This window comes from Sinohyriopsis cumingii, chromosome 3, assembly GCF_028554795.1.
Source record: "Sinohyriopsis cumingii isolate HCF-2022 chromosome 3, ASM2855479v2, whole genome shotgun sequence".
Taxonomy (NCBI): Eukaryota; Metazoa; Mollusca; class Bivalvia; order Unionida; family Unionidae; genus Sinohyriopsis; species Sinohyriopsis cumingii.
In genome coordinates, this window is record NC_142963.1 from 99785845 (window position 1) to 99812766 (window position 26922).

Below are 26922 nucleotides of genomic sequence, written 5' to 3' on the forward strand. Positions count from 1 at the left end.
TCGAGCCCAGACTTGAACCCACGTGGATAGGGATGAGTGCTATGCAAACGCAAGCGCCATAGACCACTATCATCTGGGGCCTTACACCACTCGGTCAGCCTTGGCCTTAGACCACTCTGTCATCTGTGATCTCGGACCACTTTATCCGTCCGGGCCTTAAACCACTATGTCATCGTACTAATTTTCAAAAGCCTTTACATCGATCATGGTGCCAAAATCTTAGAGCGTTATAAAACGAAACTTAAAATATGGATCTTTCATATCAACAACGATAAACAAAAAGTACGTTTGATTAAAATCAAAATTCATAAAATTCTTTTCAACAAATCTAAAACGCATCATGTGTGATGAGATATAATGAAGTAATATTATGAATAATTTATCTTTAGAGGAATTTATGCCTAAAATTCGGTCAACTGACCATTTTATGCTGCGCCAATGCGCACAGGGGTGAAAGTAGTTGATCCACACAGTATGATTCATATTAATCATTTTTTTAAAAACATCAAATGGGTTTCAGACGTGTGTTAGGACTTTTCCAATTCAAAGGTCACCCACACAAAACATTTACTTCGACAACTTATCACGTGTGCCTATATGATTTACCCTATGTTTATCTTTTCAAACCAGTTCACCCGAAACATTATTTATTGAACGTGACCTGAATTACTTCACTGCCCAAATTACAGAACACGTTTGTGAAATGAAAACAATAGCCCGAATGTGCAGCTTTACAAGAATATTGATATACATTTTATTTTATTTGTTAAGATATGTTTTCATTACACATAGCCTGATAAATTTGTCCGCCAGATTTTGAATTTGTGTAATCTGCAGTCACTTTCAATCAGCCATGTTCGGTAGCAGAAACCAGTCAGCAATATTTTCATGCTTCATTGACTCTGAGGTGGAAACTCATTTTAAATACAGTCCAATCCACTGAAAGTGAAAATACAGAACAGATATAAAGCATTCATAAAAGTGGAATACTGGTTTATTCAGGACATATGTTGAACAACTGCGGGACCGTGATTGAGTGAGAATGACTGTAATATGTATAATTGAATTAATATGGAAGTGATATATTACGTGCAATACATGATCCGTCTACAGCGTTCCGTGCATTTTTTGCACGATATAGTGCTAATATATTTCATTTGCGTCTCCGTCGAGCCTGTTTCCACTTTAAGTTTTCCTCGTTTAGACGCATTTGATGCAGCTCACACGGGTATGTATACAAAGTTAAATAATTCATCAAACGTACTTATATATTATTGTTTAATATTTGACCTTTATCCTAACGTTTTTCAAAATTGACAATTTCGCTGTCTATAGAATCTGCCCTGAAGTTAAAAAGCTCGATACTTCAAGGATTACCACCCCCAGATAAAGTCACATTACTGAGTTGCTGTTACAAGAAGCACGTAAAATCAGGAATCATTAGGGTTCCACTCAAAATTATGCAATGTCTTAAATCTTTAGTGATATTTAGAAATGTGTCCATGGCTCTTCGTCACTGCAGCCTTATTTCCAAATGTGGAAGATCGTTTGATACTTACACAGTGACTTGGCTTCTATAAACTGCCCCAGAGGTATTTTCTCTGTTATCAACTTGTAACGGGTAATTAAAGACAGAGTCATTCAGTTTAATTTGATTCGATGTATTGGTACGTATAAGAACATTATTATTTGTACCAAACTTGTAACTATTATTAAAACGTTTCAAGCACACAGATCATGATACTTGTTTTCAGCAACTCACGCATTCAATTGTCAACATTTCAAATAGCAATCGTTATAATTAATTCCTAGTGACACCTCTGACAAAAACATTTCTTTATCGTTTTATCATACGAAAGACTTGCTCTTGAATAAAGTTACTTTAATTTGTTTGAATTTACGTCTTTGTGTATTACTCAGAGAACATGAAAGATTTTGCCGTGACCTATACTGGTCTTAACGCTAATCACAAGAACGGAGGTTTTGCGTTTATTACATTTACGAGCACTTTGTTACAATTTATTGGAAACTACACACAACTGTTTTGTTTATATCCTATAAATCAACCTTTCTGTCACCTGCTGAGGTGCTTCATCATTAGTTTCCCTTCAATAATTTCATGTAATTGTTTGAGCATCTTATGTAAAGTTATAACAAATATTGCATCGTTAGAGTTCCAAACATTTATTCCAATTTTTCGTGCGCCTCAATCATTTAAATGAAATGAAGTACTCTTACATCGGCAACTTAATGATGGTAGCGGTGGGAGTGTCCTCTCTTAATTTAAAAGCCAAAAGTGTAATTTCCTTTTCTTTCACTAACGCTCTTTATGCAATTCCAGCAGAACTCTTGTGTTTCAGTTCTTATATTGAAATTATCAATATTTATCTCTGAGTCGTTCTGCATTTTTTTCTCGATTCGTAAAATGCAAGTTAAAAAAATTTTCAGAGGCTATCCAGGTGGAAATTTCGGAGCATAATTTACCAGGCACAAAGGAGAGGCGCTCATCTGTGCTTTTTCCAGAGAAAATAAAGCTTCATCTAAGATCCAAGAGGTTTAGTCCAACTATTTTACTCCAGAAAAAAGAAGATTCGCGGTCATGGCTACCAGTCCGTTACCACAGTAAAGATACATTTGTAAATGAGAACAATGATGACAGTGAGGTGAGTACGTTTTTCTTTAAAACTAAACTGTTATTGGAACTTTCGTCTTCTCCAAGTTAATAAAATATTTAAAAAGCTGATAATAGGCTTAACAATTAGAAAACAACTTTCCATTTGTATATTTAGTCAGTGCATGGATCGGTGATTTAATAGATAGATATAGTGATTTATCGATGGATGGTCTGATGGATAAATGACTAATGGATTGATATCGTGGTTGGTAAATCAGTTTTGGAAAATACATTTAAGAAAATACTTAAGCCAATAGTTATAATTCACTTACTGTGCTTTTCTTCTTGTTCATGTATAATTTCTTTCTTTGTTTCCTTAACTCACTAAAGATATTTCAAATTTATCTTAAAATCATCGTGTCACGTGGTGCAAATACGTGTATTAAAACTTCCTAATACTAGAATAGGTTTAAATACAAATGTATGTGTCACGTGTCTGTGAAGGAATGCCTACATATATTATCTGTCATTTAATCCCTACCTTCCTTTCGAAATCAAATAAGAAACAAAATAATGCACAAATTACTTGAGATAAACTACATCTCCTCTATTAAGGCAAGCTAAATAATCGAGTGTGTGTAGATGCAAAGAACCAGTCAAACGTATCGCGAGCTTAGCACAGGAATATTGATTATTACCAAACAGAGAAACGCGATGAAAATACTAACAAGATTTATACAGGCAGCACAACGTGTACACCTTTAGAATCAGGGAATAAGAAGTCAGTCTGGTCGCAGCTCCAAAGGTTAAAATTCATAAATGATTTAATTGAGATACGTAGTTTGGACTGGAAATGCGAGAAAATTGCCATATATACATTTGTAGATATTAGATGTAAAAGGTTTGAGTGATTTTTCAGTTTTGAAAGTTTTAGGAATTTAAGACCAGAAGCTGTCTTTTGTGAAACAACCACTGAAAATAAATATTTTTTCAAATCGTCGAGGTTTTACGTTTTTAAATTATTTCACAATGAGATGAAACGATGTTTTCATTTCTCTCTTTTTGCTGATGACCCACCCGTTAGGCAACTTAACAGAAAGAAAATATATTTTTCGTTAAATTACGCACAACACATTGCATTTCACGACAAGAAAAAATCAACTAGGTGAACTGCTTAGTTGCTTGTCACGTTTTTTACAACGTTATAAAAAGGGCGATTCGCAGGTATAGGTCAGGCCACAGCAGGTAATTCTTGGCACACCTTCATCCCAAAACTTTTTAAAATATTTTCTATAACAATTTGATAAACATACATTTATTTTCAATATTTTAATCAAAGACCTAACGTAGTTCTTTCTGATTAAACGAATTTCACTTTACCTCTTATATACATATAAAGCTCACGCTGGTTTCACTAACATTTACAAATTGTCTCCTCATATGGAAATTTAGCATTACCTTGCTAATGATAATTTTTTCAATGCTGAGATTGCTGACGGATACAAGTGAAGAAACATATCTCCTTAGATTCAAAATTGTAGGCTCCAGATTCCGTTTATTCTAAAAAAAAGTTGAATTCAAAACATGTGAGGAATTCCTCAGTTTTTCCTCAAAAGATAAATAATTTCAGGACCATCAGACACGCAGAATATTACTAAGTATTTTAACCCCGAAAGTTTGTTTTTAAAATGAATGTTCAGCGTCAACCTCACAATTTCAGATCAAACAACGTTTAGTGAAACCGGGGCCCGGCCTCATGTGCGTAAAACTTCTGAGCTTGAATGCAAGCTCAACCTCCTAATTTGCTACTTTTGATTATTTCAGCATCATACTTGGTAAATTTCCATACAACAGTTCTCATTTTCAGCATAATTTGTAAAATAAATTATTCGAATTTTCAACTATTGTCATGTGTATTTTTATCGAATACTAAAAATCAAACAAAGCTTAATGAATTACACTGACACAAACCTCTTCGTGAATTCATACAATTTTCAATAATTAACATAAGATGTTTGCTTTTATCTAGTTAATACTGGATATATCTCATCTAGTGCCTGAAAATCTTGCCCCCAAGATGAAACATATTCATGTAATTGTACGCTCAAATGTGTTGGGTAGCTGAAGTGCATGAAAGAATGAAGTAGCAGATTTCTTACAGTTATATCAGCTCTTTATCTCTTATGTTCTGCTTTTGTTTTGTGTACATTCACACAGAAAATTTGAGTATTAACATAATTCTCTTTCCTAATTGAAAGTAGGAAGGCACAAACTTAAAAAAAAATTGAAAAATTATTTGATCACAACGTTATCGGTCTTTTGAGAAACAAATTCTTGAGCAAATTCACTCCAGTGACCAAAACTATTTCTCTTGGATAATCTAGGAATTCACTGACTGTTATAAAATAAATAAGGGAATTTCCTGGAAAACATTAGATCAAATACTCACAATCCTATAATGATAGTTATATAAAAATTGCAACTGTGCGTTCCTTGTTCGTATCAAACACAGCTGCAAGATTTGAACGTGTTACTCTAACGGAACAATTGTTTCTAAAAACAGAGTTTCGAATACAAATTGAAGCTGCTAATTAATGAAAAATGCGCGTATTCCATATAACTTCTATCGATACAGACCCTAAAATATATAAGTACATCAAAAATGCATTTCAAATGTATTTCTTTTCCATAAAGGTTGAGATCTACTATTCCATCGTTTATCGTTTATCATCGTTCGTCTGCCATGCTTTTCTTGTTGATGTGACTTTAAGAATACGTTTCAATATGCATTTCTGAGAGACTACATCATAATTTGCATGGTTTATTGTTCACTGATTATCATGATCTATTGATCATTTGTTATTGGTCGTCTGTTGCTTGCGGCACGCAGCGTTTTGTATATACCTTAAGCATTCGTTTATTTGCTCGTCGTTCGTTCTTCGTTCATTTTCCGTTCATAGTGCCAATGACATTAACACATTTGCGTATGGTGTCATTTGGTAAATGAGGTATATGCACTTGCCATGGCGGCTAATGTAATATTTCAGATGTACTTTTCTGATCATTGGCAGAAATGCCCGACTGTGTTCTGCTTGGAACAAACCGTTATGAAACGTATCATTTGTCTATAATTTCCACGATGTACTACTATAAGTTATCCAACTACAAACAAGACTGAAAGCTGAGTTCCATTTCGTTTATTCTTGTAGCAACATCAGACTTACCTTGGTAAGGATTACGCTGCCACCGCCCTTCTGACACGTGAAAATGGCCAGCTACACCTGGTAAGCAATTTATAGGAAATTCTCATCTGGGTAATCCTTCCACATAGAACATCAACAAGACTTGCATTTTTTTCCCCTGCATCCACTCATATCAACAGAAACCAGTTGATGTTCTTCTTGCTGTTTTATTTATTTATTTATTTATTTATTTATTTATTTATTTATTTTTATTTATTTGTTTATTATGAAGATATCGAAACTCTATTTTTAACAAAGCTTAGTTCTGAATTATACCTCTTTGTGTGCTGGAACGCATAACTAGCAGAACGAAACCTAGTTATTGTTGACATACGCTAGAGTCCGCTTGGCCACAGACGTCAACAATGTACGGGGTAGAAATGTTGTAGTCTTATTGTATCTGCAGATGATTCAATTTATTCCTGTAATACATACATGCGAGAAATTTCTTTTAGGGCAAGCTTACATAAATTACATTCGGCTTGTAACCGACCTCTCAGATGTTGCAGTTGACATATGCATTTTAATGAGTTGGGAACATTTCGTCAAACATGAGACGAGAAGGTTTGGAACTAAAGAGATTTAATACTTAAAGTACAACACTCGTCCTACCCCAAAATTATACTTGTACGCATACAATAGACGACTTTCAGCTTCTTACCTTTGATGTGTACTATACTCCACTTTAAAACGAGATAATGCGTAGTTTCAGTTAGGTGGCGTCCTCTTGGTGGGTGGGGCCTTGTTTCAATTAATACCGTTGAGTGCATGAGAGAAATGAATGAATACATGCATATATACCATATAGGAAATAAACAGATTTTAATTTATAAATAAACTTGCAGAACAAATGTATATGTGTAATGGTTTAAATAGTTTAAACAATACAGATGAACCGTCAACAGTGCGATCAAAATGTTAGATTCATTTAGTCACGTTAAAAAGGAAAGATACTGCGCTTAAATAATTTTAATGAACTCGTGTAAATTATTTTCCATCTCATGTCATTCGTATAAACACTGACAACGCGAAGTCCTCTATTAAGTCGGCATTTACAACTACTTGCATGATCAATTGGGAGGCTGTCGAATGAAATGTTTATTAAGCGATATTTGATTGATGTATGCCGTACCCAGCTGTGAGGTCAATTAATGTGTCTACTATAAAGCATAAGGCTTTTAAAAATCAATATGTGGGTAAATTCATTTTTTCTTAATGTATCTCAGACTGCCTGTGCTATCTCGAGCGTGGGCCTATTAAAACTTACAAAAAGATTTAAAAGTCTTTTTTTATGTTGATTCACTGTTTAGTGTCAGTCATTCTTTGTTGACTAGCCCTTTTTCTGTCAACGGTGTGGTATGACGTAATTCAGGTAAGGTAGTTTGAGAAAAAAACCTGTACAGACAAATAAGGACAAAAACGAAGCAAAGAAGTAAATTATAACTTTCTAAAAGTATGAATAAAAATATAAATATCCCTTACAATTTACAATATTACAAGGAACAAACTTAGAAAACTTCACACTAGGAAACCCAAAAGGTTTCTGCTAGATTATAAACAATTTAGAAAAGGAACATGAGAACTCAAACATGAAAACATAAATGCACCAGAGAGTCAGATGGAAGATATGAAATGGACTTGGTGGAAATTATGATGCTGAAATCCCTAATGCCTACATTACTACAGCCTACATTATTATAGTGATAGTAGTATAATTACCCGCAATGCCTACATTACTACAGCCTACATTATTATAGTGATAGTAGTATAATTACCCGCAATGCCTACATTACTACAGCCTCCATTATTATAGTGATAGTAGTATAATTACCCGCAATGCCTACATTACTACAGCCTACATTATTATAGTGATAGTAGTATAATTACCCGCAATGCCTACATTACTACAGCCTACATTATTATAGTGATAGTAGTATAATTAATTACCCGCAATGCCTACATTACTACAGCTGTAGTGATGAACTTATCCTCAACATTACATAAGATATCTCAACATTTTATTCTCATAATCCAGGACCTTTTCATGTCAAGAGATCACGTTATAGATCACATCCCTAAGATTGTGAATATATTGTTTACATGAATAGGAAACGTTGATTTGCCTTTAGATCTACAGCTAAAATTATTTAATCATTATACCAACACTTACCTATGGGAGTGAAATATGAGGATATGAAAAATTAGATCAAAGAAAATAAAAATTCCAAATTTAATTTCTAAGAAAAATATATTAAAAAAATGTGCACAAAAAAACTAATTCCTGTATATTACATACATAATTAGGCTGACATTTTCTAAGGTCATTCTGGATATCGATGTGTTTAAGTTACGGTTCTCACTCATCAATCCAGAGGAATATAAGACGCCAAGTATGGTCTATAGAATGATGCGTTTATATCCTGATTATAACTTTTTTGTTGCAATAAATCATAGATAAAGAAAAATCTTAAAAAGTAGGAAGATATGAGTTATGGATAAGTAACATAAATTATTATATCGATGTTATAAAACAATAAAACTATATTCAAACTTTTATTTTACCATATCATAAATTACCTGTTGAAACTTGTCAACGTGATCCACGTATATTTATATAGAAAATGCACAAAATTTCAGAGTAATGTAATGCTTTGGGTTAGAAATTCTGTTTTCTCTCTGAGTTTGCATTATTTAGATACGATAAAATGAATTTGACTAAAATATTATTACATGCGTCCGAATATTTTAAATTATAAACATTTAATGACAAGTAGAAATAAAATAACAACGAAAGAAAAGCATACGCATATTTTTAGTAAAATTATGAGCGAAAAAGAAACCGAATAATGGTCTCCATATATAGAATAAACTAATATGACACTTCAGCCAGTCGCGACTTTCCCATATTAAGTGAAACATAACAAGTATATTTAATTTAAGTCATTTATATTAGTTTTATCTGAGAAGTTAAATTCACCTTTCTTTAAAAGCCACATACACACACAAACCCGACTTTTTGAAATTTAGATATTCCGTGGTACTCTCTCTCTTTCTCTCTTTCTCTCTCTCTCACACACACACACACACACACACACGCGCGCGCGCGCGTTCCCTTTCCTTTTTTAGACCATGCTAACCAGTATGTCATGTACGTATGGCTTGTGCATAGTATTATTCAACTGAGGTGTATTCCATTTTGTTACATACAAATAGGCCTGCATGTTACTAATCGTTTTCGAGCAAATGTATGTCGTCTTAATGTTTCGTGGAATTTAACCTTAATGAATGATATTTTGAAGGTTTATTATCATGCATGGACATAGGTCGGATAACGTTAGAATTGTTTTGCACCATCTATAAAACGTTCTAGAAAATCAAGTTAATTTTCGGGGAAATAGTCTCGTTTACTTTTGTGCCTCATATATGATGCTGAGGAGTCTTTTCAAAGCGGCGACGCAGAACAATATCAACCGAGAGTTTCTGCTTTTGCTGTTCTTGATGTTGATCTTGCAACAAACTTTGTCAATGAAACAAATAGTTGTAAATTGTGAGATTTTAGATCTGCTTGTTTATTTCCTTGTTAGTTTCTTTCTTTCTTGAGCGGAGGGGCATACATGTTATTTGTGGACGAAAATGGGTTACTTGTTTGTAAAAATATTTATTTAACGTTTTATGGGATATTTATCTCATGCAGGGTTGTCGTCGACTTTTATTACTTTTATTTTCCTCGTTTTTCCGGCAAAGTTTATCCTTTTACAAAACAAGGATTTCATAGTAGGCATGGTATAAGAAAACCGGTTGTCCCCTGCAAGTGGAAGGAACCCACCTTGTTAGTGGATGTGTTTTTGTTCTGATTTTGGGGGTAGGGTTGGCATGTTCTTTTTTTTTTCTTCTATTGTTTAAACTCAGTCGAAATTTAATACAGACCAGTACCTTTAGTTCTTTTGGATGTTGCACCACGAATCACTCTTGCGGCTGCTAATGATGGTCGTATATTTCATAATGTTGTAAATATCATTGGAGCATGATCTTTTTCAAGATGTATAATAGAGGGAAAGATAGAACCACCTTGTTTTAACGTGTTCTTTTTATCACTTTAGATTAAAAACCATAATTTCTCTTGTTTGCAATCACAATTTTCCGTAATTTTGTTTTATTCAAAATACTTTTTATCATGATTACCTTTTATTGTTATTGATTAATGATTTTAATTATATATTTTTTCATAATTCTTTTTGTCGGTTTGATAATTAAAAAGAAATTTTGGTATAACACAATATTATCTGTGGTTATAAAATAACATTCAACTTACCATTTATTCATTAAATATAGGTAACAATCACATATGATGACAGCATAACAATAATAATCAGACGTTGTGCCATACTGGTTTTCAAAAGTGATACAGTTTGCCAGTAGCTTTCTTGGATCGGTGTTTTTTTTTTCCCCAGGGTTTTCCCAGTTTCTTCCTCAAGCAGTTATACTGGCAGCTATGTGCAGCCTATCTTGCGCTATGAAACCCAAAAGAACAGCAACATTTACGCTCACAAAATCCTAACTATGCTAAGTGATATTTCTGTATCTACCCCTGTCATGAGATGTTGTTATTCATTTTTCAGATGATGGAATTCTTCATTGATGGCAGTCAGTTCTTTGTGCTGACACAATATGACCCTTCTAGTTCAAAAGAAATTACGCACACGCTATTGGAGCCTAGGAATCTACCCGCCCTGGGCAATGACTATATATCTGAGGGTAAGTCAATTTTAATTCAAACATGGATTATGATTCAGTTTCTTTCAATAACCCATAATAAATACGAGACTACAGTGACACGATGTTTCAATGGTTTTTAATGACCTGGAACGTCAAGCAACGTTTGCTTTAATGTGGACAAAGGTTTGTAGCTAGTATGTCACTTTGACCAGAAAAAGAAGATAAGAAGAGGGCATTGATGCCCAGTTCCGATAGGAGAAAACATGGTTTACTCAGGTCTTATTTTTCTTTTTGCTTTACAAGTGTCTCTTATCGACATCATATAATTTCTCAAAATGAATCTTGGAAAATCGTGGGAATATATTTCAACATGCTGTTAGTTATAAATATTTAGTTTTAGAAGAAAACAAAAACAGCAGGCGAGAAGGATTTTATTCGCTATAAAAGATAAAGGTCTAAAATAATACAAACTGAGTCAATCACCTATTCGAATGAGACAAAGAACGGTGTTTGATTGGTTGAATGCCAGGCATGATGTCTAGTGGGAATTAATAATAATTATGAACAAATTGTTACATACGTTTTTTGGCTTGCGCTATTAAACCCCAAGCAGACCGCTCCGGTGGCCTAGTGGTTAGAGCGTCCGCCTCGGATGCGGGAGGTCGTGGGTTCTATCCCCGGCCGAGTCATACCAAAGACTTACAAAAACGGTACTAACAGCTGCCTCGCTTGGCGCTCAGCATTAAGAGGTTAGTGTTAGGACTGGTCGGCCCGGTGTCAGGATAATGTGACTGGGTGGGACATCATGCTACATGTCTGCGGCATGATGCCCCAGTGCTAGACATCACTATAAACTGCCACATTGCAGACATCGTAGCGATATGACTGAAAAATTGTTAAAGCTCACACATTAAACCCCAAGTTACAAAAACACACTAGTTCATTTCAACGTATATGTGTTTGCTAAAGGTGCCGTTAAACCGGCCAAGAAACCTATCAACTAACCAATATTCAGCATAGATATGAAACGCAGGATAGCTAATGTGCCGACGGTACAGGTTGTATTAGTAAAATAAAACGAATTAACACATAAATGTTCGTGGTCAGTATATATTTTATATTTTTTTTCTTAAATATTTTATTTAATCCATGAACGAATGCCGCAGTACACAGCTGCAAAAGCCCACTTGTTAAACAATAGTCTATTTCAGACTATATATGCAGGAATACAGTTCTTATCGTTATTTTATCGATGACCAAGTGTCTCCGGTGATCAGCAACATTTTATTGGAAGGGGGCCCAAAATTGCCTTTTTTAAGGGTGGGGGTTGGTGGGCAGAAATTCTTGCTATGACACTGCCAATGTTACAACCGATCCAGATCGATAGTGAGGCCTCTATCATATTGCCTTATATATCAATATATCCATTTGATGATGCATTTATTCAGATATAGAATGCAGTAGTGTAACAATAAAATTAATTCTGGGACACCCTTGTAATAATACAGGTGTTTGATTGGAGGTTTGGCTCACACTCCTCTCCAGCAGTTGCTAGTGTTGTCTGGTAGGTTGCTATGCTTCTGATAGAGGGATCAGTATATTCAATTCAAGCATATTCCCAGTCGACTTTATTATTAATTGTGAAATGTTGATATGTCATTTAGATTTATCATACCTATACAAAATATCAAGCGTTTTCCACTATTGAAAGTCATTGAATTGCTCTTGTCCTTTGTGTTTGAGTTTCATCAATTGGTAGTTGAAGAAATTACCTGTCATAAACTTGAACTCAAAGGCTGTCTTCTGTCACACACCTTTAACATCTTTTTGCCTTCTGAATAAAGTGAAACATTAAAAAACTAATGCCGCTTTTATGGGAATATTTATTAATGTGGACTCCCTACTAATTATTTATAAAATGATCAGTAATCCAGACCAATGCCTATCAACGCATTCAGAAAACAGACTTTTGATACAATACGATGAAGTTAAGTAGCATTTGGTGTAAAACTCCTTATGCATGTTAATCAGGTTCACCTAGCTGCTGATTCTTTAAGTTTGTATATTCTTTGACCTAATGATGATTTTTGTTTTTACTGAACTTTTTGTTTATTACAGAGAAAGTCAATAACAAAAAAAATATTATAAGAAAACTATCACTTCGCCTATCAAATCTAAAGGTGCAATCGAAACACAAAATAAATGGGGAAATTAATTAACATGAACAAACAGGGAGCAACACTGAAAAACTAAAAATCATCTCAATTAAATAAAATACATTAAAACGCCTAACCACTCCTGGGTCTAGTCTCTACTTACTGCCACGATTTGAAGTTGAGCAGGTGTACGCTATATAAGAAAAGTTATGGCGTTATCACTATTTGATGCAATTCAGATGATGGAGATTTTCTATTACTTTGTTAATACTAAGACTGAAGTCCTCACCGTCAGGATTGCAATCAACTTTTACAAACAAAAGCCAGTATCCAATAAGGTGTGCCAGATTAACGTGGTAGGAAGCCACTCCCCTCTCCATATGATTTCACTGCTCCGAGGGGCCACCCGCCAGGCTGAGGCCCCGGTGCTACTGCTCCGTTTGCTGATCCTTTAACCTGACAATGTCACTTGAGTTTCTGAATTGGTGATATCATCCCCTAAAACGTCAATCAGTACCATTACGAGTGAGGGGCTGGTTTGTCTGCCTAGCATCACATGTCTGAGCAAAAATGCTAAGAGTTATTTTAGATTGGTTCTTTATTTCAAACGGCTTTGCTCATACGCGCGACTTTGAAAACTGAAAATCTCCATGCCACAGTACATTCACGCCAACTGCAGGAATAAAATGTTAGAGATTTCTATGTATGGCAGCCCCATCTTTTCATGCATTTTGTTAGTTTAAAAATAGGTATGCAATAACTATATGGTACTTAACGGATTCTCAAACATTTTCAGATCAAGCTAAAAATTCAGGAAAAGAACACGAAAGACTGAAAAGGGATACGTCATCGGGTACAACAGTGAACACGATAGAGCTTTTGATCTTCATAGACTATTCCCTCTTTACATTGTAAGCATTTTTTACAATTTGTCACATAAAGTGTATCGATAATATACATATACTATACATCAGATATCTTAATAGCATTGCGATTCTTACGTAGAAGTAAAACTATCTACATTTCTAGTTACGGAGCAATATCATTACCTGTATGATTTCATAGATGACATATTTCCATGTCAGAAATTATGTATTGTTTACCTAACAGATATAAAATGTCGTGAACTGCGAATTGAAGTATGTTTCTATCAATTATCATTTGTATTAAGTTAAAATGTTCCCATGTCCCTTCTTGCATTGTTTTCACATGATTTCACTTTGAAAAGATGCTAACAGGCGATTAATTTGAGACCCCATAATCTGGCATATTTCATAAATATAATAGTTTTGCGATGAACAGAGAGAGAGAGAGAGAGATCACCTTTTACAGGGATAGCAACTATGCCCGACCTTTTTCTAACCCGTTCCTAAGGAACCTGTACAACACAGAGTGCATGTATTTGCATAATAGATAAGAAAAGAAATCAACTGTTTAAAAAGAATAAAAAAAAGAAAAAACTGTTTGTAACAAACATTGCAAAATAGTATGGCTTAGAGTCAATTTGTTTTCATGTAAGCACAGTTAAAGTATAATGCAGTATAATAATCCACGTAGTAGCGTTTAACGGCATCTCTGCACAATAGTTTTTATTTTCTTTTACTAAAATGAACTATAATGAAAGCCTGGTTGAGTAATTATTATTCTTTCGTAAGTTGTCTCGAAATAAAATTTGACTATAATTGCATTTTTACAGCTGGAATGAGCAGGTATCCGCTAATGTATCACACAGAGAGCAAACTTTAAAAAGGACGATTGAGCAGTACTATGAGTTCATGGGAACAGCGGTAATTTAAATTCTTTTAATTTATAAAATGTATTTAAAATTCATTCCTATTAAAAGTCAAGTATTTGAGATAATATATCTTTGGATATATTTTGTTAAGTTTAAGAGGAATTTATTAGACAATAAGTGACTGACAATACGCTTGAAACAACGAAATCTTCACTTATGATAGATATCGACACAATCATTTGAAATATTTTATAGAAACTGTCATGCAATTGATCTACATTTTTTCAGTGGGTTTTCGTATTGCGTTGGACTGGTTTCGCGTTTGAACATAACATACTGGGCACATAACATTATATGTAAATAACCTAAAAGACAGGAGTTCGGCCTATATTTCAGATGTTACTTAGTAGTGCGGCTGACATTGACTATTTGCACAGTTTCGACTTTGCCTATAACACCAAAATATGTAACTGAATCTATTTCTTAATACTGACTACTTTTTGTGACTACATTTTTACTTTAGGTTGACCAAAGGTACCAGAACATTATTGACACAGATCTGGACATTCGAGTGAAGGTTGTCGACATCATCATTGCAGATGTAAGCGAGTTTGAGCGTTAAGATATATCGCAATGTCGAAATACAGTAATATCGTTTATAAAGAATGTAAAAAGATAGGCGATGATTTTCCTGGAGATCCTGTATTATAAGTGCTTCCAAGGCATAATGTTAAACATGTAATTCTAAAGAGAACTTCGGTTGTTTCGCGCTCATTTTGTTTACCCATCCACGCCGTCTGCCCCATGTTTTGTATGCTTTACCATCTGTTTGTGTGTCTGTATCTCTAGATATACACGAACGTATGCATATATGTATGTATGTATGCGTATGTATGTATGTATGAATGCGTATGTATGTATGCATGCATGTATGTATGTATGTATGTATGTATGTATGCATGCGCATGTATGTATGTATGTATGTATGTATGTATGTCTATTGTATTTGTGTGTAATTGAGTCATATCAAACTATAACGACGCATATACCGACAATCTCTCTCTCTCTCTCTCTCTCTCTCTCTCTCTATATATATATATATATATATATATATATATATATATATATATATATATATATATATATATATGCACGTACATACATACATAGATGGGATATGAAAAGGAAGTAAAAGGACAGAAATTAGGAAATAATTGCTGCGAATTACCCTAAAGAGTTTAAAAAAATGTAAGAAACATATATTCAAACGGCAACAAGATTTACAACAATCCTCTATAATCTACCATAAACGACCACAACCCACTACAATCTACCACAACACACTACAATCTACCATAATAGACTAAGATCTTCTTCAATTAAGTGTGAAAATATCACATTCTACCACAATCCACTACAATCTACCAAGATCCACAACAATCTAATATCATGCATAAAAAGGCCAAACTAGACCAGTATATATTTATATATATATTTAATAGGTTATACATGTGAACAAATACTGGACTTGAAGTCTTTTGTAATCTAACGAAGGGGTGGTAGGCACTGATAGAACATTTTCACTGGGTAAATCTTCTTGTTACAGCCAAAGTATACAAATCAAAGAAGTTACTACGCAAGAGAATTGGAGACGCGCCAATGCTTCTCGGGCCACTCGTGCTTTATTGGGGTGATCGCCAATAAACGTATTTTAGATGTTTTTCACATTTGAGAGGAGTGCATGGCATGGAAATTAAAAACATTGACATGATCCTGTGTATTGACAACGAAATAGCGATTATCAGTGCCATATATATCGTTTTTCCTGCATGCTAAAGACAACTATGTTCAAAACACCTAAAAGACAATATACTTCGATAAATGACCGACATGATCCCAGTGAATACCATTAATAGAAAGGAAATCGTTGATATGATTTACAGTGCGAACGTCTTTACAACAGCAAACGACTCTGCGACCTTTAATGAACGAAACATCAAACTTGAAAACAATCTTTTAGAAGAAGGTCATTGTGACAGTATTACGTCTGGCGTGTAGAGGATAAATTGGAAAACCAAATTATTTCCTTCGACGAAGACCAATTTTGACAAACAACAATACCGAAAGCATAAACCACATATTAAAGGTAAAACTGAACTGGGAGCCCAGGAAAAACCGACTAACTGGTTGAAAAGATATTCAAAAAGTGAAAGTGTAGATGGTAGACCTAAGAAGGGCATTATACGGGACGGGTAACCTTTATCTAAACACGCGATTTTCGAACTTCAAAATTTCAAAACGTTCATGGACCTCGAACATAGAAGAAGGAAAACAGCACCTCTTAAAGAAATTCTTGAGTAGAAGCATTACAAGTGTTTCAGGACTAACATCTTCGGATGGAAAATACACTGTCTATTAAGAGTTGTAGGCATATATATCGATTGTAATGGATTGTGGAAGATTGTAGTATTTTTGTATTCAATTGTGGTAGATTGTAGGGGATTATGGTACATGGTAATGGATATGGGCATATATACTGGTCGATTGTGATATTTTCAAGCTTAATTGTAGAAGACTGGTCGACTGCAGTATTCTCATAGTAGATTGTGCTAAATTGTAGTGGACTGTGGTAGATTTTAGAGGATTGTGGTACACTGTGGTAGATTGTGGTAAATTATGGTAAATCGTGATGCCCTATTCAAATAGCACGAGCAAAATTGATGTCAAAGAATGGATGACATTAAAAGGTTTTGCACTAATACAACTGGTTGGAACCAGTCTGTTCGTGGAAGAATTAGACTTCTGAGTTCGATCGAGGTCTTTATATGAGCCTGAAAAGTGTGTCTTGTTCAGCATGGTATAACCCAATAAGTATATATATATATATATATATATATATATATATATATATATATATATATAGTTGTGTGTCAATGAACTGAAAATTACAGACTGCACCTTCAGTTTATCAGTCTTTTATAATATGTGCCCCCTGTCAGAAGGAACATTGAAATCGCTTGCATTTGTGGAGATGGCCAAGGATTGTGCATTTGAACTATCTTATCCCTTTCTGTGTTTCTTGCAGAGCGAAGATAAATCACCTTGGACGGAGCAATACAAGGAGAAGGCTACATCTGGGAACAGAGCAGTTCTTGATGCAACTATTGCCCTACCTGCTTTTGCTAATTACATCAAGGCCAACCGTAGCTCGCTAACTGGGCATGACCACGCAGTCTTAATTACAGCGTAGGTTTAAAATATATATATATATATATATATATATATATATATATATATATATATATATATATATATATATATATATATATATGGAGAAAGAGAGAGTTTGGTCGAACGCGTAGGGACACTTGAAATCATTTTTAAGACACCACAATCTTAAAAGTAAGATTAAAGTGTTTTCGACTTGCTTATTTCATCTGCAACTGTCTGGAATTGGCTTGCTTGGTTCAGTTGGTGTTCGGATTGCTATAAATATATGTACTTAGAAAAATTTGCATGTTTTGGTTCAGTGTCGTTGAAAATATATAGTTAGTTTAACAAGTTTCCTTTTCCTACTTTGGCTTTGCCATTATTTGCCATTATTACTTCGATACGAATGAGACGAAATGCACGTCAATGCGATTGGGGCTTGATATTTAAGATTTTTTTCGATTTAGCATATATGTCCCATAGTGACGAGAAATACGTATTGAGCGCAACAACAGACGCAACCATTTTCCGTTGGTAATGGTCAAGATAATACTGTAACATGGTAGAACTTCACCATGAAAGCAGTAATTATCACCCCACCCCGCTTTGTAAATTAGTTTCCGCGAGTCCAAATACTGGCAATATCTCAGTTGTGCACCGCGGGATTTAGATTTATAACCAGATTTTTTCATAATGTGCCAGTAGTTCTTTTAGCTTAAATTCCTTTTAGCAAATCGAGAACGGAGAGATTTTAAGATGCCGGCTCGTACATTTGTGCACGCATATGCAAACGCAATTTGACACTGTCCTTTGAAAACGCCGTGAAATATGGCGACTTTCCTGTACAAGTGAGATATGCATATACATCATTAATGAAATCTGAAATATCTTGAGCATATAGCTTGGCACATACGCTTTGTCTCGGGTGAGTTTGTTTGTTTTTCACTTTGCTTTGGGACTCGTCAGTTTGTTGTTGTTGTTGTTGTTGTTGTTTTATAATTATGTCAACCCACACGTCAAAACTGTATTATCCATTTGAGACATGACCCAGTCTAGCATTCATTAGCATATACTCCCATCTTACAGGTAATTTGTCAGAGTACATAAATATATCCACGAGTGAAATAGAATGGAAATGATAGTCCTGCAAGTAAATATATCTTTAGTATTTAAATCATTTAATATCAATAGCAGAAATCATTACCTTTATAGCTCAGTCGTCTTCTCTTACGGTTACATATATACGTTTATTTGTAAGAGTATATCTTTAAAAGTTAGTCTATTTTTCCTTTTTTTTTTGGGGGGGGGATCTTCAGCTAAACGTTACTATAAAGATAGATATGTGCTGACATGCTGTAAAAACTATACATACCGCTTCACTTAATATCGGAAACTAATTATCGACCTATACTAAACTGAAGTGTTGGTTGGTTTTAACATCACGCATAGCACAATGTTAACAGTACATGTACGCTTAACACATTGATGCATATCTCAATGACACAGTAAGATAGAAGAGCCAGGCACAAACTTGGTAGTGATGGGGGTTGGCGTCGGTTGATTTGGGAATATCCATCCCCGCCAACCCTTGCTTTATGAGTCAGATGGTCTTGTAAATGAATAACCGAGACTCCCTTCGCTGAGCGAAAGAGTTTTCTTCAACAGTCAGCGTCTCGATACTAAAATCGCATACTACATTGCTTGTTTAAGGTATATCGCCATTAGCTTTAAACATTTTGCAAGGGGAATAGTACAAATCTAAATGATGGTCTCTATTTTTGTAGGTACGACTTACAACGCAATGGAACTCTGGCTGCAGCTGGTAAGAATTCACACAATTTCTATTCTTAATCTTATCTATGAACAAGGTCGGTTATTTGGAGGATTCGACCGTGATTGAAGCATTTAAAAGACTGGTTGCGTAAGTATGACGCGTATTGTAATTGACAGCGACGGTTTCGATTCCGATACATCTGAGATGCTATTTATATCCTATAAACACATGACGATTCCGAACATGATATTTGGCGTGGTAAACTTGGAACATGACCTTAACAGCATTACCAGTTTGAAACCACATTTTGCATTTATGTAAAAAGGTTACTTCTACGTGTATAGCACAGCCGGTACCTATGTAATTTATCGCTGAAAATAGTGTTATTCATTCATAACTTCAATGTAATTTCTCAGGATCATAACTCGAATGAAAGCCGAGAACTGCCATTCGGACAACCTTGACATTTTACGAAAGAGGGATTGACCGAGATTTGTGTAACGGGTGGTGGTGGTGGGAGGTCATTCGCAACTCCTCAGTAAATTCAACAATCAATATGTAAATACAAATGTATAAATAGTGGAGGTGGTTCTAATAAGTTGCGGATTATATTTTGCAATGAAATTTCTGGTGAACAATATGCGTACTATTTATGTAAATTATTGCGCTGGTATAGATCCGATGCATACTTTTGTCCTGCGAAAATAGCTGAGGATAACTGAATTTATTTTATTATGAGACTTTTTTAGAAACATATTGCGAAGGTACTTCTATGTGCTCTATGATAATTTGGTTCAAAGTCTTACCAAAATCCAGAAGTTTCAAAAAGGACCATAAAGATATTTGAAACCTTACTGTTGTCTTAATTCTTCTGGCATTCTCAATTTCTCGAAAGATTTTTTCTCTGCTTATAATTTTGGAAATCAAAATTTTGGTCTCCATGGGGATAGAGGTTATAGTATTGTTGGTTGCCATTAGTTTGTACCTTGATTGCTTGTATTTCTTGTCTCGCCTGCACAAGCAATCTCATAACGTCTTTGCCAAGCAAAGACAATACCTCCGATAAACTCTTGTTCATGTTATCCAGTCATTATCTTCGACATAATTCCAATGTTTGTCAGAGTCCATTTTTAATTTTCTTGTATAAAGCACTTTGTGTATTTGGAGTGTAATTTAGATACAAAGTAATAAATCCTGTAAGAATCAGACATGGTTTACTGTGCGCAAAATGTTGGCTGCAGTAGTAGGAAAGACTTCGAACCATCAGACCCAAAATACTTACTCAGACCAAATCGTGTATGATTCCTATGGTGTGATCTAGTATCTGCAACTCATTGTTACATTCAAATATGCAATAACAGACTTTCAGATTTATAGACAAGTGGACAGTCGCACATGTGGAGGTTTGACAGTAAAAAAAGGTCAGAGACATTAAGATGGCCGAACAGATGGATATGAACATGCCAAGTAAGCATCGAATATAGAAAGCAGCGAAATGGCAAAGACCAGGCATAAATTTAGATAGATAGATAGATAGATAGATAGATAGATAGATAGATAGATGGATGCATGGATGGATGGACGGATAGATTCAGGAACTGTCCAATATTTTCTCATGTTACAGGTTTCGCTTTTCTATCCACACTTTGCGGAGATAGGAGTGTATCCATCATAGAGGATCATTTCAATTTCGTCTCACTTACTGTTATGGCCCATGAGATAGGTCACAGGTATGTATGTCAGGGTCAAGCTGCTTTCTCTCTCTCTCTCTCTCTCTCTCTCTCTCTCTCTCTCTCTCTCATTAAACGGAAACTCGGCTCTGTACCAGTGATATACCACGAGATGTATAAAGTTTTCATTAAAAGGAAATCATACGAGTGGTATATCATTGATAAAGCGTACATACTATATATATATATATATATATATATATATATATATATATATATATATATATATATATATATATATATATATATATATATATAATTTATATCACAAATAAATACACGTATATACCCTTTGGAAGGAGTTGAGATTGACTACAGGCAACTGTGTTTTGACCGACTGAATGAACTCCTCACATCCCTGCCGAGTGTGTTCGCTACAAAATTGTATGTTCTTTGTGGCTATTCACAACCACCTATGCAAATTGATAAGTTGATTATTGTCATTTCTGAGTTTCCATTTGTATTCACATTGATTAAATCAATATAAGACACACTTATGATTTAAACATGAAAGATGGTTTTGATGAAGAAAGTAGAGCCTAACAAACAGATGGTATTTTCACTGATCACTAAATGCTCAGCCATTCACGTACCAGCGCATGGAAATTAGTTTGGAATAAAGACTAAGCGAAATGACGAATCAACTAGAGGTAATTAAAATATTTTATTGCATTTACAGTTCATCTGAATCATTATCCTGCTTTAATTAACATCACTACCGAACATTACATCGTTTGCCTCTCTCTCTCTCTCTCTCTCTCTCTCTCTCTCTCCCATATCTATTGTTTGATTTGACTTAACTTTTACCATCATTAATAAGTTCAGAGACATCGTCGTATGATAAAAGCGAAAGTCTCTACGCTCGTCTTTTCATGGATTTTCGCCAGTATCTCGCTAGGATGAGAGAGAGAGGAGGTGGCCTTTGGACATTTTCATATTTCATTAATAATAATCTATTTTCAGAACAGTATAATAGGTTTAAGAAACAACACCAACATAGTGTAAACACTTCACAGTATTTATGCCTCGTAGCCAAAGAAATGTACCGTACAGTGTCAACAGGTTATTGCAACTTTGAATTATTTACTATATAAACAATGTAGATAAATCGCAAGGAAAGTGTATATATACCGTTTACGAAGAATCGTATTCTTGTAGGTTACTTGTAAGTTCAGTTTCAAGTTTGTTATCTAGCCCTAATTCTTTTTCTATCTCACTCAAGATTTCTGAGTAATCTGCCCTTTAATCATTCAAAGGAAGGGGTTAACGGAAAAGAGAAAGGATTGCGATGAAATTGTGTACCATGTTAAATTGATTTAAAGAACGGGAATTGTTAATACTTTTTGTCGCTATTTTATTACGTCAGTAATGATTAATGAGTAAAAATTCATTTAAATCTGAGGGTCTGGAATCGACAGCACAGTTGCAAGAGTTTATACATGCGTCTTATTGCGCCATTGGCGGATCACAATTTGATATACGAATGGTATTAGTATATCAAATTACTTTATACCAACACTTTAAAAGCCATGTTATATATATATATATATATATATATATATATATATATATATATATATATATATATATATATATATATATATATATATATATATTGTTATGTATATTTTATCTAATTTTTGTATTTGATTTAATTTTTAATTGTTTGTAAGTTTTTTAAAATTATTTTCTTATTTCATTATATGTCAAAATATGTAGTTCTGTTTATTAAAAACTCATACTTTTTCCAGTAAATAGTTTAACCTTGACTGTTCTTTTCTGAAAACATAAGGGTGACCTGGTTCCCGACCGTTATTTAAATGTAGTAACAGTCACGTCAACAAGTTCTTATTTTATTCATTTTTATTGTAGGAGTAATAAAAGTAAGATCGAGGTTGTACTGGATACGTGACCATAGGCTTGTAAATAGTTTTTAGTGAAGTAAATAACTTTTTTTTCTCGGAGTAAAATTATTGGTTTTTATCAAGGACATACAGCGGCTACGTGATATTTTTTATATGTAAACATGACCACGTGACCCTTATCTGGGTGTAAAATTCAAGTTTTAAACCATCGTTTTCGAGAAATAATCTCATTTGGGCTTTTACACTGGAAAGTGTTTATTGTGTCGTTTGGAGTTATTTCGAATTATTTGGATTCAAAAGGATTAATTCTTTTTTCCTGGAAATATGTGTGTGATCATACGAAATTCTTGAACAAAGACATCTCTTATAAAAATGTATTCGGATTTCCGACACTGGAGTGATATTTTTTGTTTCTGCAAGGAACTGTAGACTTCAACATAGTACAGGTTACAGCATACGTCATCGCCTTCCATCTTGGATTCTTTGTCGGGACTCGAATATGAATTCATTAGAACATTTTATTATTAGGACTTCTAAAATTTTATTCGTGGGTTATTCTTGGATTACTTTTGGATTTGATTCTTAAAACAATAAGTTCATTTTTTTACAGTATTTTTCCAGGGAAATACATTATTTGTTATATTTTTCAAAGCTTGTTGTTATCACTCTTTCTTGTGTTACTGTTTATTCCTGCCTAAACACGTAACATAATAATTGGGAACCCGTCCGTGATTTCGAATTCTGGCCAGAATATTTCGGAAAACTTTGTTTTTTGAAATTTGAATTCCCCTAGTTTTTGAATTTGTTAGTGAAATCGGCAATCTTTTTCTAAAATGTCATCAAACGTAGAAATCGTTCTTTCAAATCCTACCCAGGAATAATTAGATATTTTCAAAAAAGATGAATTGATTAAACTTGCCAGAAAATATGATCTTTCTGAGGTAAAGGCTTCCTTAAGGAAACAAGAAATACGAAACGTTTTGGTTCAGCATTTGGTAGAAAAGAATATTTTGGATAAAACGGCTTTGGTTTTGATCAGTAAGTATGTATCAGACTCGGATATAAAAGTAAAGGAATTAGAATTAAAATACAAAATGGAATTGGAGTTGAGGAAGCTGGAACTTAAGAAAAAAGAACGAGAAAAACAAATGCAGTTGCAATTGGAGAAAGAGAAAGAACAAATCAAATTGGAGAAAGAAAAAGAACAAATGTTATTACAAAAAGAACAAATAAAGATACAATATGAGAAAGAGGAGAGAGATAGACAGCAAAGAGAGAAAGAAAAGCATATACAAATGGAGTTAGATAAGGAAGAAAGAGAGAAAGAAAGACAAATGCAGTTACAAAAATAACAAATACAGTTACAGAAAGAGCAAATGCATTTACAGTTGGAGAAAGAGAAGCAAGAGAGGGAATATCAATGTAGAATGAAAGAAATGGAACCGGCAAGTGAAAATCACATTCATACTTCAAATCGAAATTTAAGTTTTGATCTTGCAAACAATAGTAGTTTAGTGCTCCTTTCAAAGAAAAAAGTAGTAGTCAAATATTTTCCTTATCTTGAAAATGTTGCTGAAAATTTGAAATGGCAAAGGGAGCATTGGACTCAATTATTACAATGTGTACTCACTTGTAAAACCGGTGATATTTACCGTTTACTGTCAGTTCAACAAAGTGGTGACTATGATACGGTCAAAAGATGCATCTTATGGGGTTATGAGATAGTCCCTGAAGTTTATCGGCAAAAATTGAGAAACTATAGAAAAGAAGCTGGACAAAAATCATGTCGAATTTGCTAGAAAAAATAGCAGTTATTTGATAGATGGTGCTTGGGCAAGAAAGTTGAACGAGGTTATGAAAATCTCAAACAACTTATATTACTCGAAGAGTTCAAAAACTGTGTCCATAGTGACATTAAGTTTTATCTTGAAGAGCATCAGACTGAAACCTTGGAAAAAATGCTCGAGCTGATGATGAGTATTCTTTAACTCATAAAGTTCCTTTTGTAAATAAGACTTCAACTCAACAGTCTTCTGGCAGAAAACTTTTCAGCCTAATACAAGTCCTTCTAAAACTACAACTGGCACAACTTCTAAAAATCAAGAATCTGATAAGATTGAGTCAAGATCTTTGTCTCTTCCTACGTGTACCTATTGCAAGAAAAAAGGACACGTTATTTGTGATTGCAACAAATTGAAAAATAGGCAAGAGAATCAAGACATACCTATTCAAAATGTTTTTATTTCTAAGAGGTCAAGGTCACGGTCATGTATTGAAAGTAATACATTTGTTGGGTCTAACAAACCCCACTCTGATTTCATTATGGAGAATTATGAACCATTCATGTCAAAAGGTTCTGTATCACTCTTGGGTGATTCGACCAATCATATCCCTGTCGTCAGCAAAAAGGTTAACTTGGGAATCGACCCAAACGGCAAATCTTTTATTCTAGTTCAGCCTGTTTATTTCCATGTTTGACACTGGCTGTATGATGTTTGCTTGTGTAAAGCATCTGGTTACAAGCTTTTTATCTACTTTGGTACTTTTTCAAGTATTATAAAGTTCTTCTAACAAGGAACATTGTGTCCAGTGTTCTTTAAAACTTTAACAGCTCATTTTTGTTAAGGATTTTCTCTCCTAACAAGCTCATCTTTATATGACAGCCTGTTATTGGTTACGAACGTGTTATGGCATTTCGGTATTACATCTTAGTAACTCAGTACCATGGGATGTACAGAACGTCATCGTGATGTAATAATGACGATGTTCTGCTATTAAGTAATAATGGAACTGTTGTTAATACCAAATGCACGATGAGTTATGCGTATATCAAATGTGAAAGAAAAGAAGTAAACAATTTAAATAGCAGGTTAAAGTTTGTATTTACGGTTAAGATTATTGCTCATTGAAAGGTACTGTGCTTTATATTTTACTTCCGTGTGTTTGTCTGCATATACTTGACCTTGCTTAACACTTTTCTTAAAACCTGAATTTACCATTCGTTGTTAGTTTGCTTGAAGTTATGGTGAAAATTTTGAGGCTAAAGTTCGCTTGAATAGTATACCTGAATGCAAGACAATACAATAGGACATCTTAATATCTGAGTCATTTCATATGCGAGGAGGCACATATTCATTTGAAAAAACGAGACCTGTATGAAAACAGAATAGCTACTTTTTTAAACAGTCCAATATGCACGCACCTGTTGCGACTTGAACATAAGGTTTATTTATAACTATTTTCTTTTTATAATATCATTATATCTGTATTAATATATATGTAGCTAAAACCATCTTCGCCAATAATTGGACTTAATATCGATAGGTATGCTTCAGACAGGCATGCGTGTGAGAGAAGTAAGTTTTACAAATACATGCAAATGAAGAGAAATAAGCTTTACTTCAACAAGCTGATGAGGAGAACCGTGTTTTACAAAGACATGCGTGTGAAGAGAACAATGTTTACTAAGACATGCATGTGCGGAGAACTAGGTCTTACTAAGAAAATCGTGAGAAGAGAACAACATTTTACTAACATATGCTGTTGAAGAGAACACCGTTTTACTAAGATATGCGTGCGAAGAGATATACGTTTTACTAAGACATGCTTGTGAAGAGAACAAAGTTTCACTAAAACATGCATGTGAAGAGAACCACAAGAACTACGTTTTACTACGACAATCATGTGAAGAGTACCACCTTTTACTAATACATGTGTGTGAAGAGAACCACGTTTTACAACCACATGCGTCAGAAGAGAACCACGTTTTACGAAGACATGCATATGAAGAAAACCACAAGAACCACAAGTACTAAGACAATCATGTGAAGAGAACCAACCTTTCCTAACACATGCGTGTGAAGAGAACCACGTTTTACTA

General features: G+C 34.2%; 1 protein-coding gene across 1 annotated transcript in view; it reads left to right on the top strand.

Annotated features, from left to right (window-relative positions):
- The first annotated feature begins 775 nt into the window (after positions 1-775).
- Positions 776-26922, top strand: part of LOC149803387 (uncharacterized) — a 98815-nt gene continuing 72668 nt past the window's right edge. Inside the window, exons 1-10 of the mRNA XM_089953924.1 lie at positions 776-1228; positions 2449-2663; positions 5824-5898; positions 10476-10611; positions 13525-13639; positions 14425-14515; positions 14987-15064; positions 17549-17709; positions 19458-19495; positions 21072-21177. Coding sequence (XP_089810050.1) covers positions 1072-1228; positions 2449-2663; positions 5824-5898; positions 10476-10611; positions 13525-13639; positions 14425-14515; positions 14987-15064; positions 17549-17709; positions 19458-19495; positions 21072-21177 — 1172 coding nt within the window. The 5' untranslated portion in view covers positions 776-1071. The remainder of the gene's footprint in view (positions 1229-2448; positions 2664-5823; positions 5899-10475; positions 10612-13524; positions 13640-14424; positions 14516-14986; positions 15065-17548; positions 17710-19457; positions 19496-21071; positions 21178-26922) is intronic.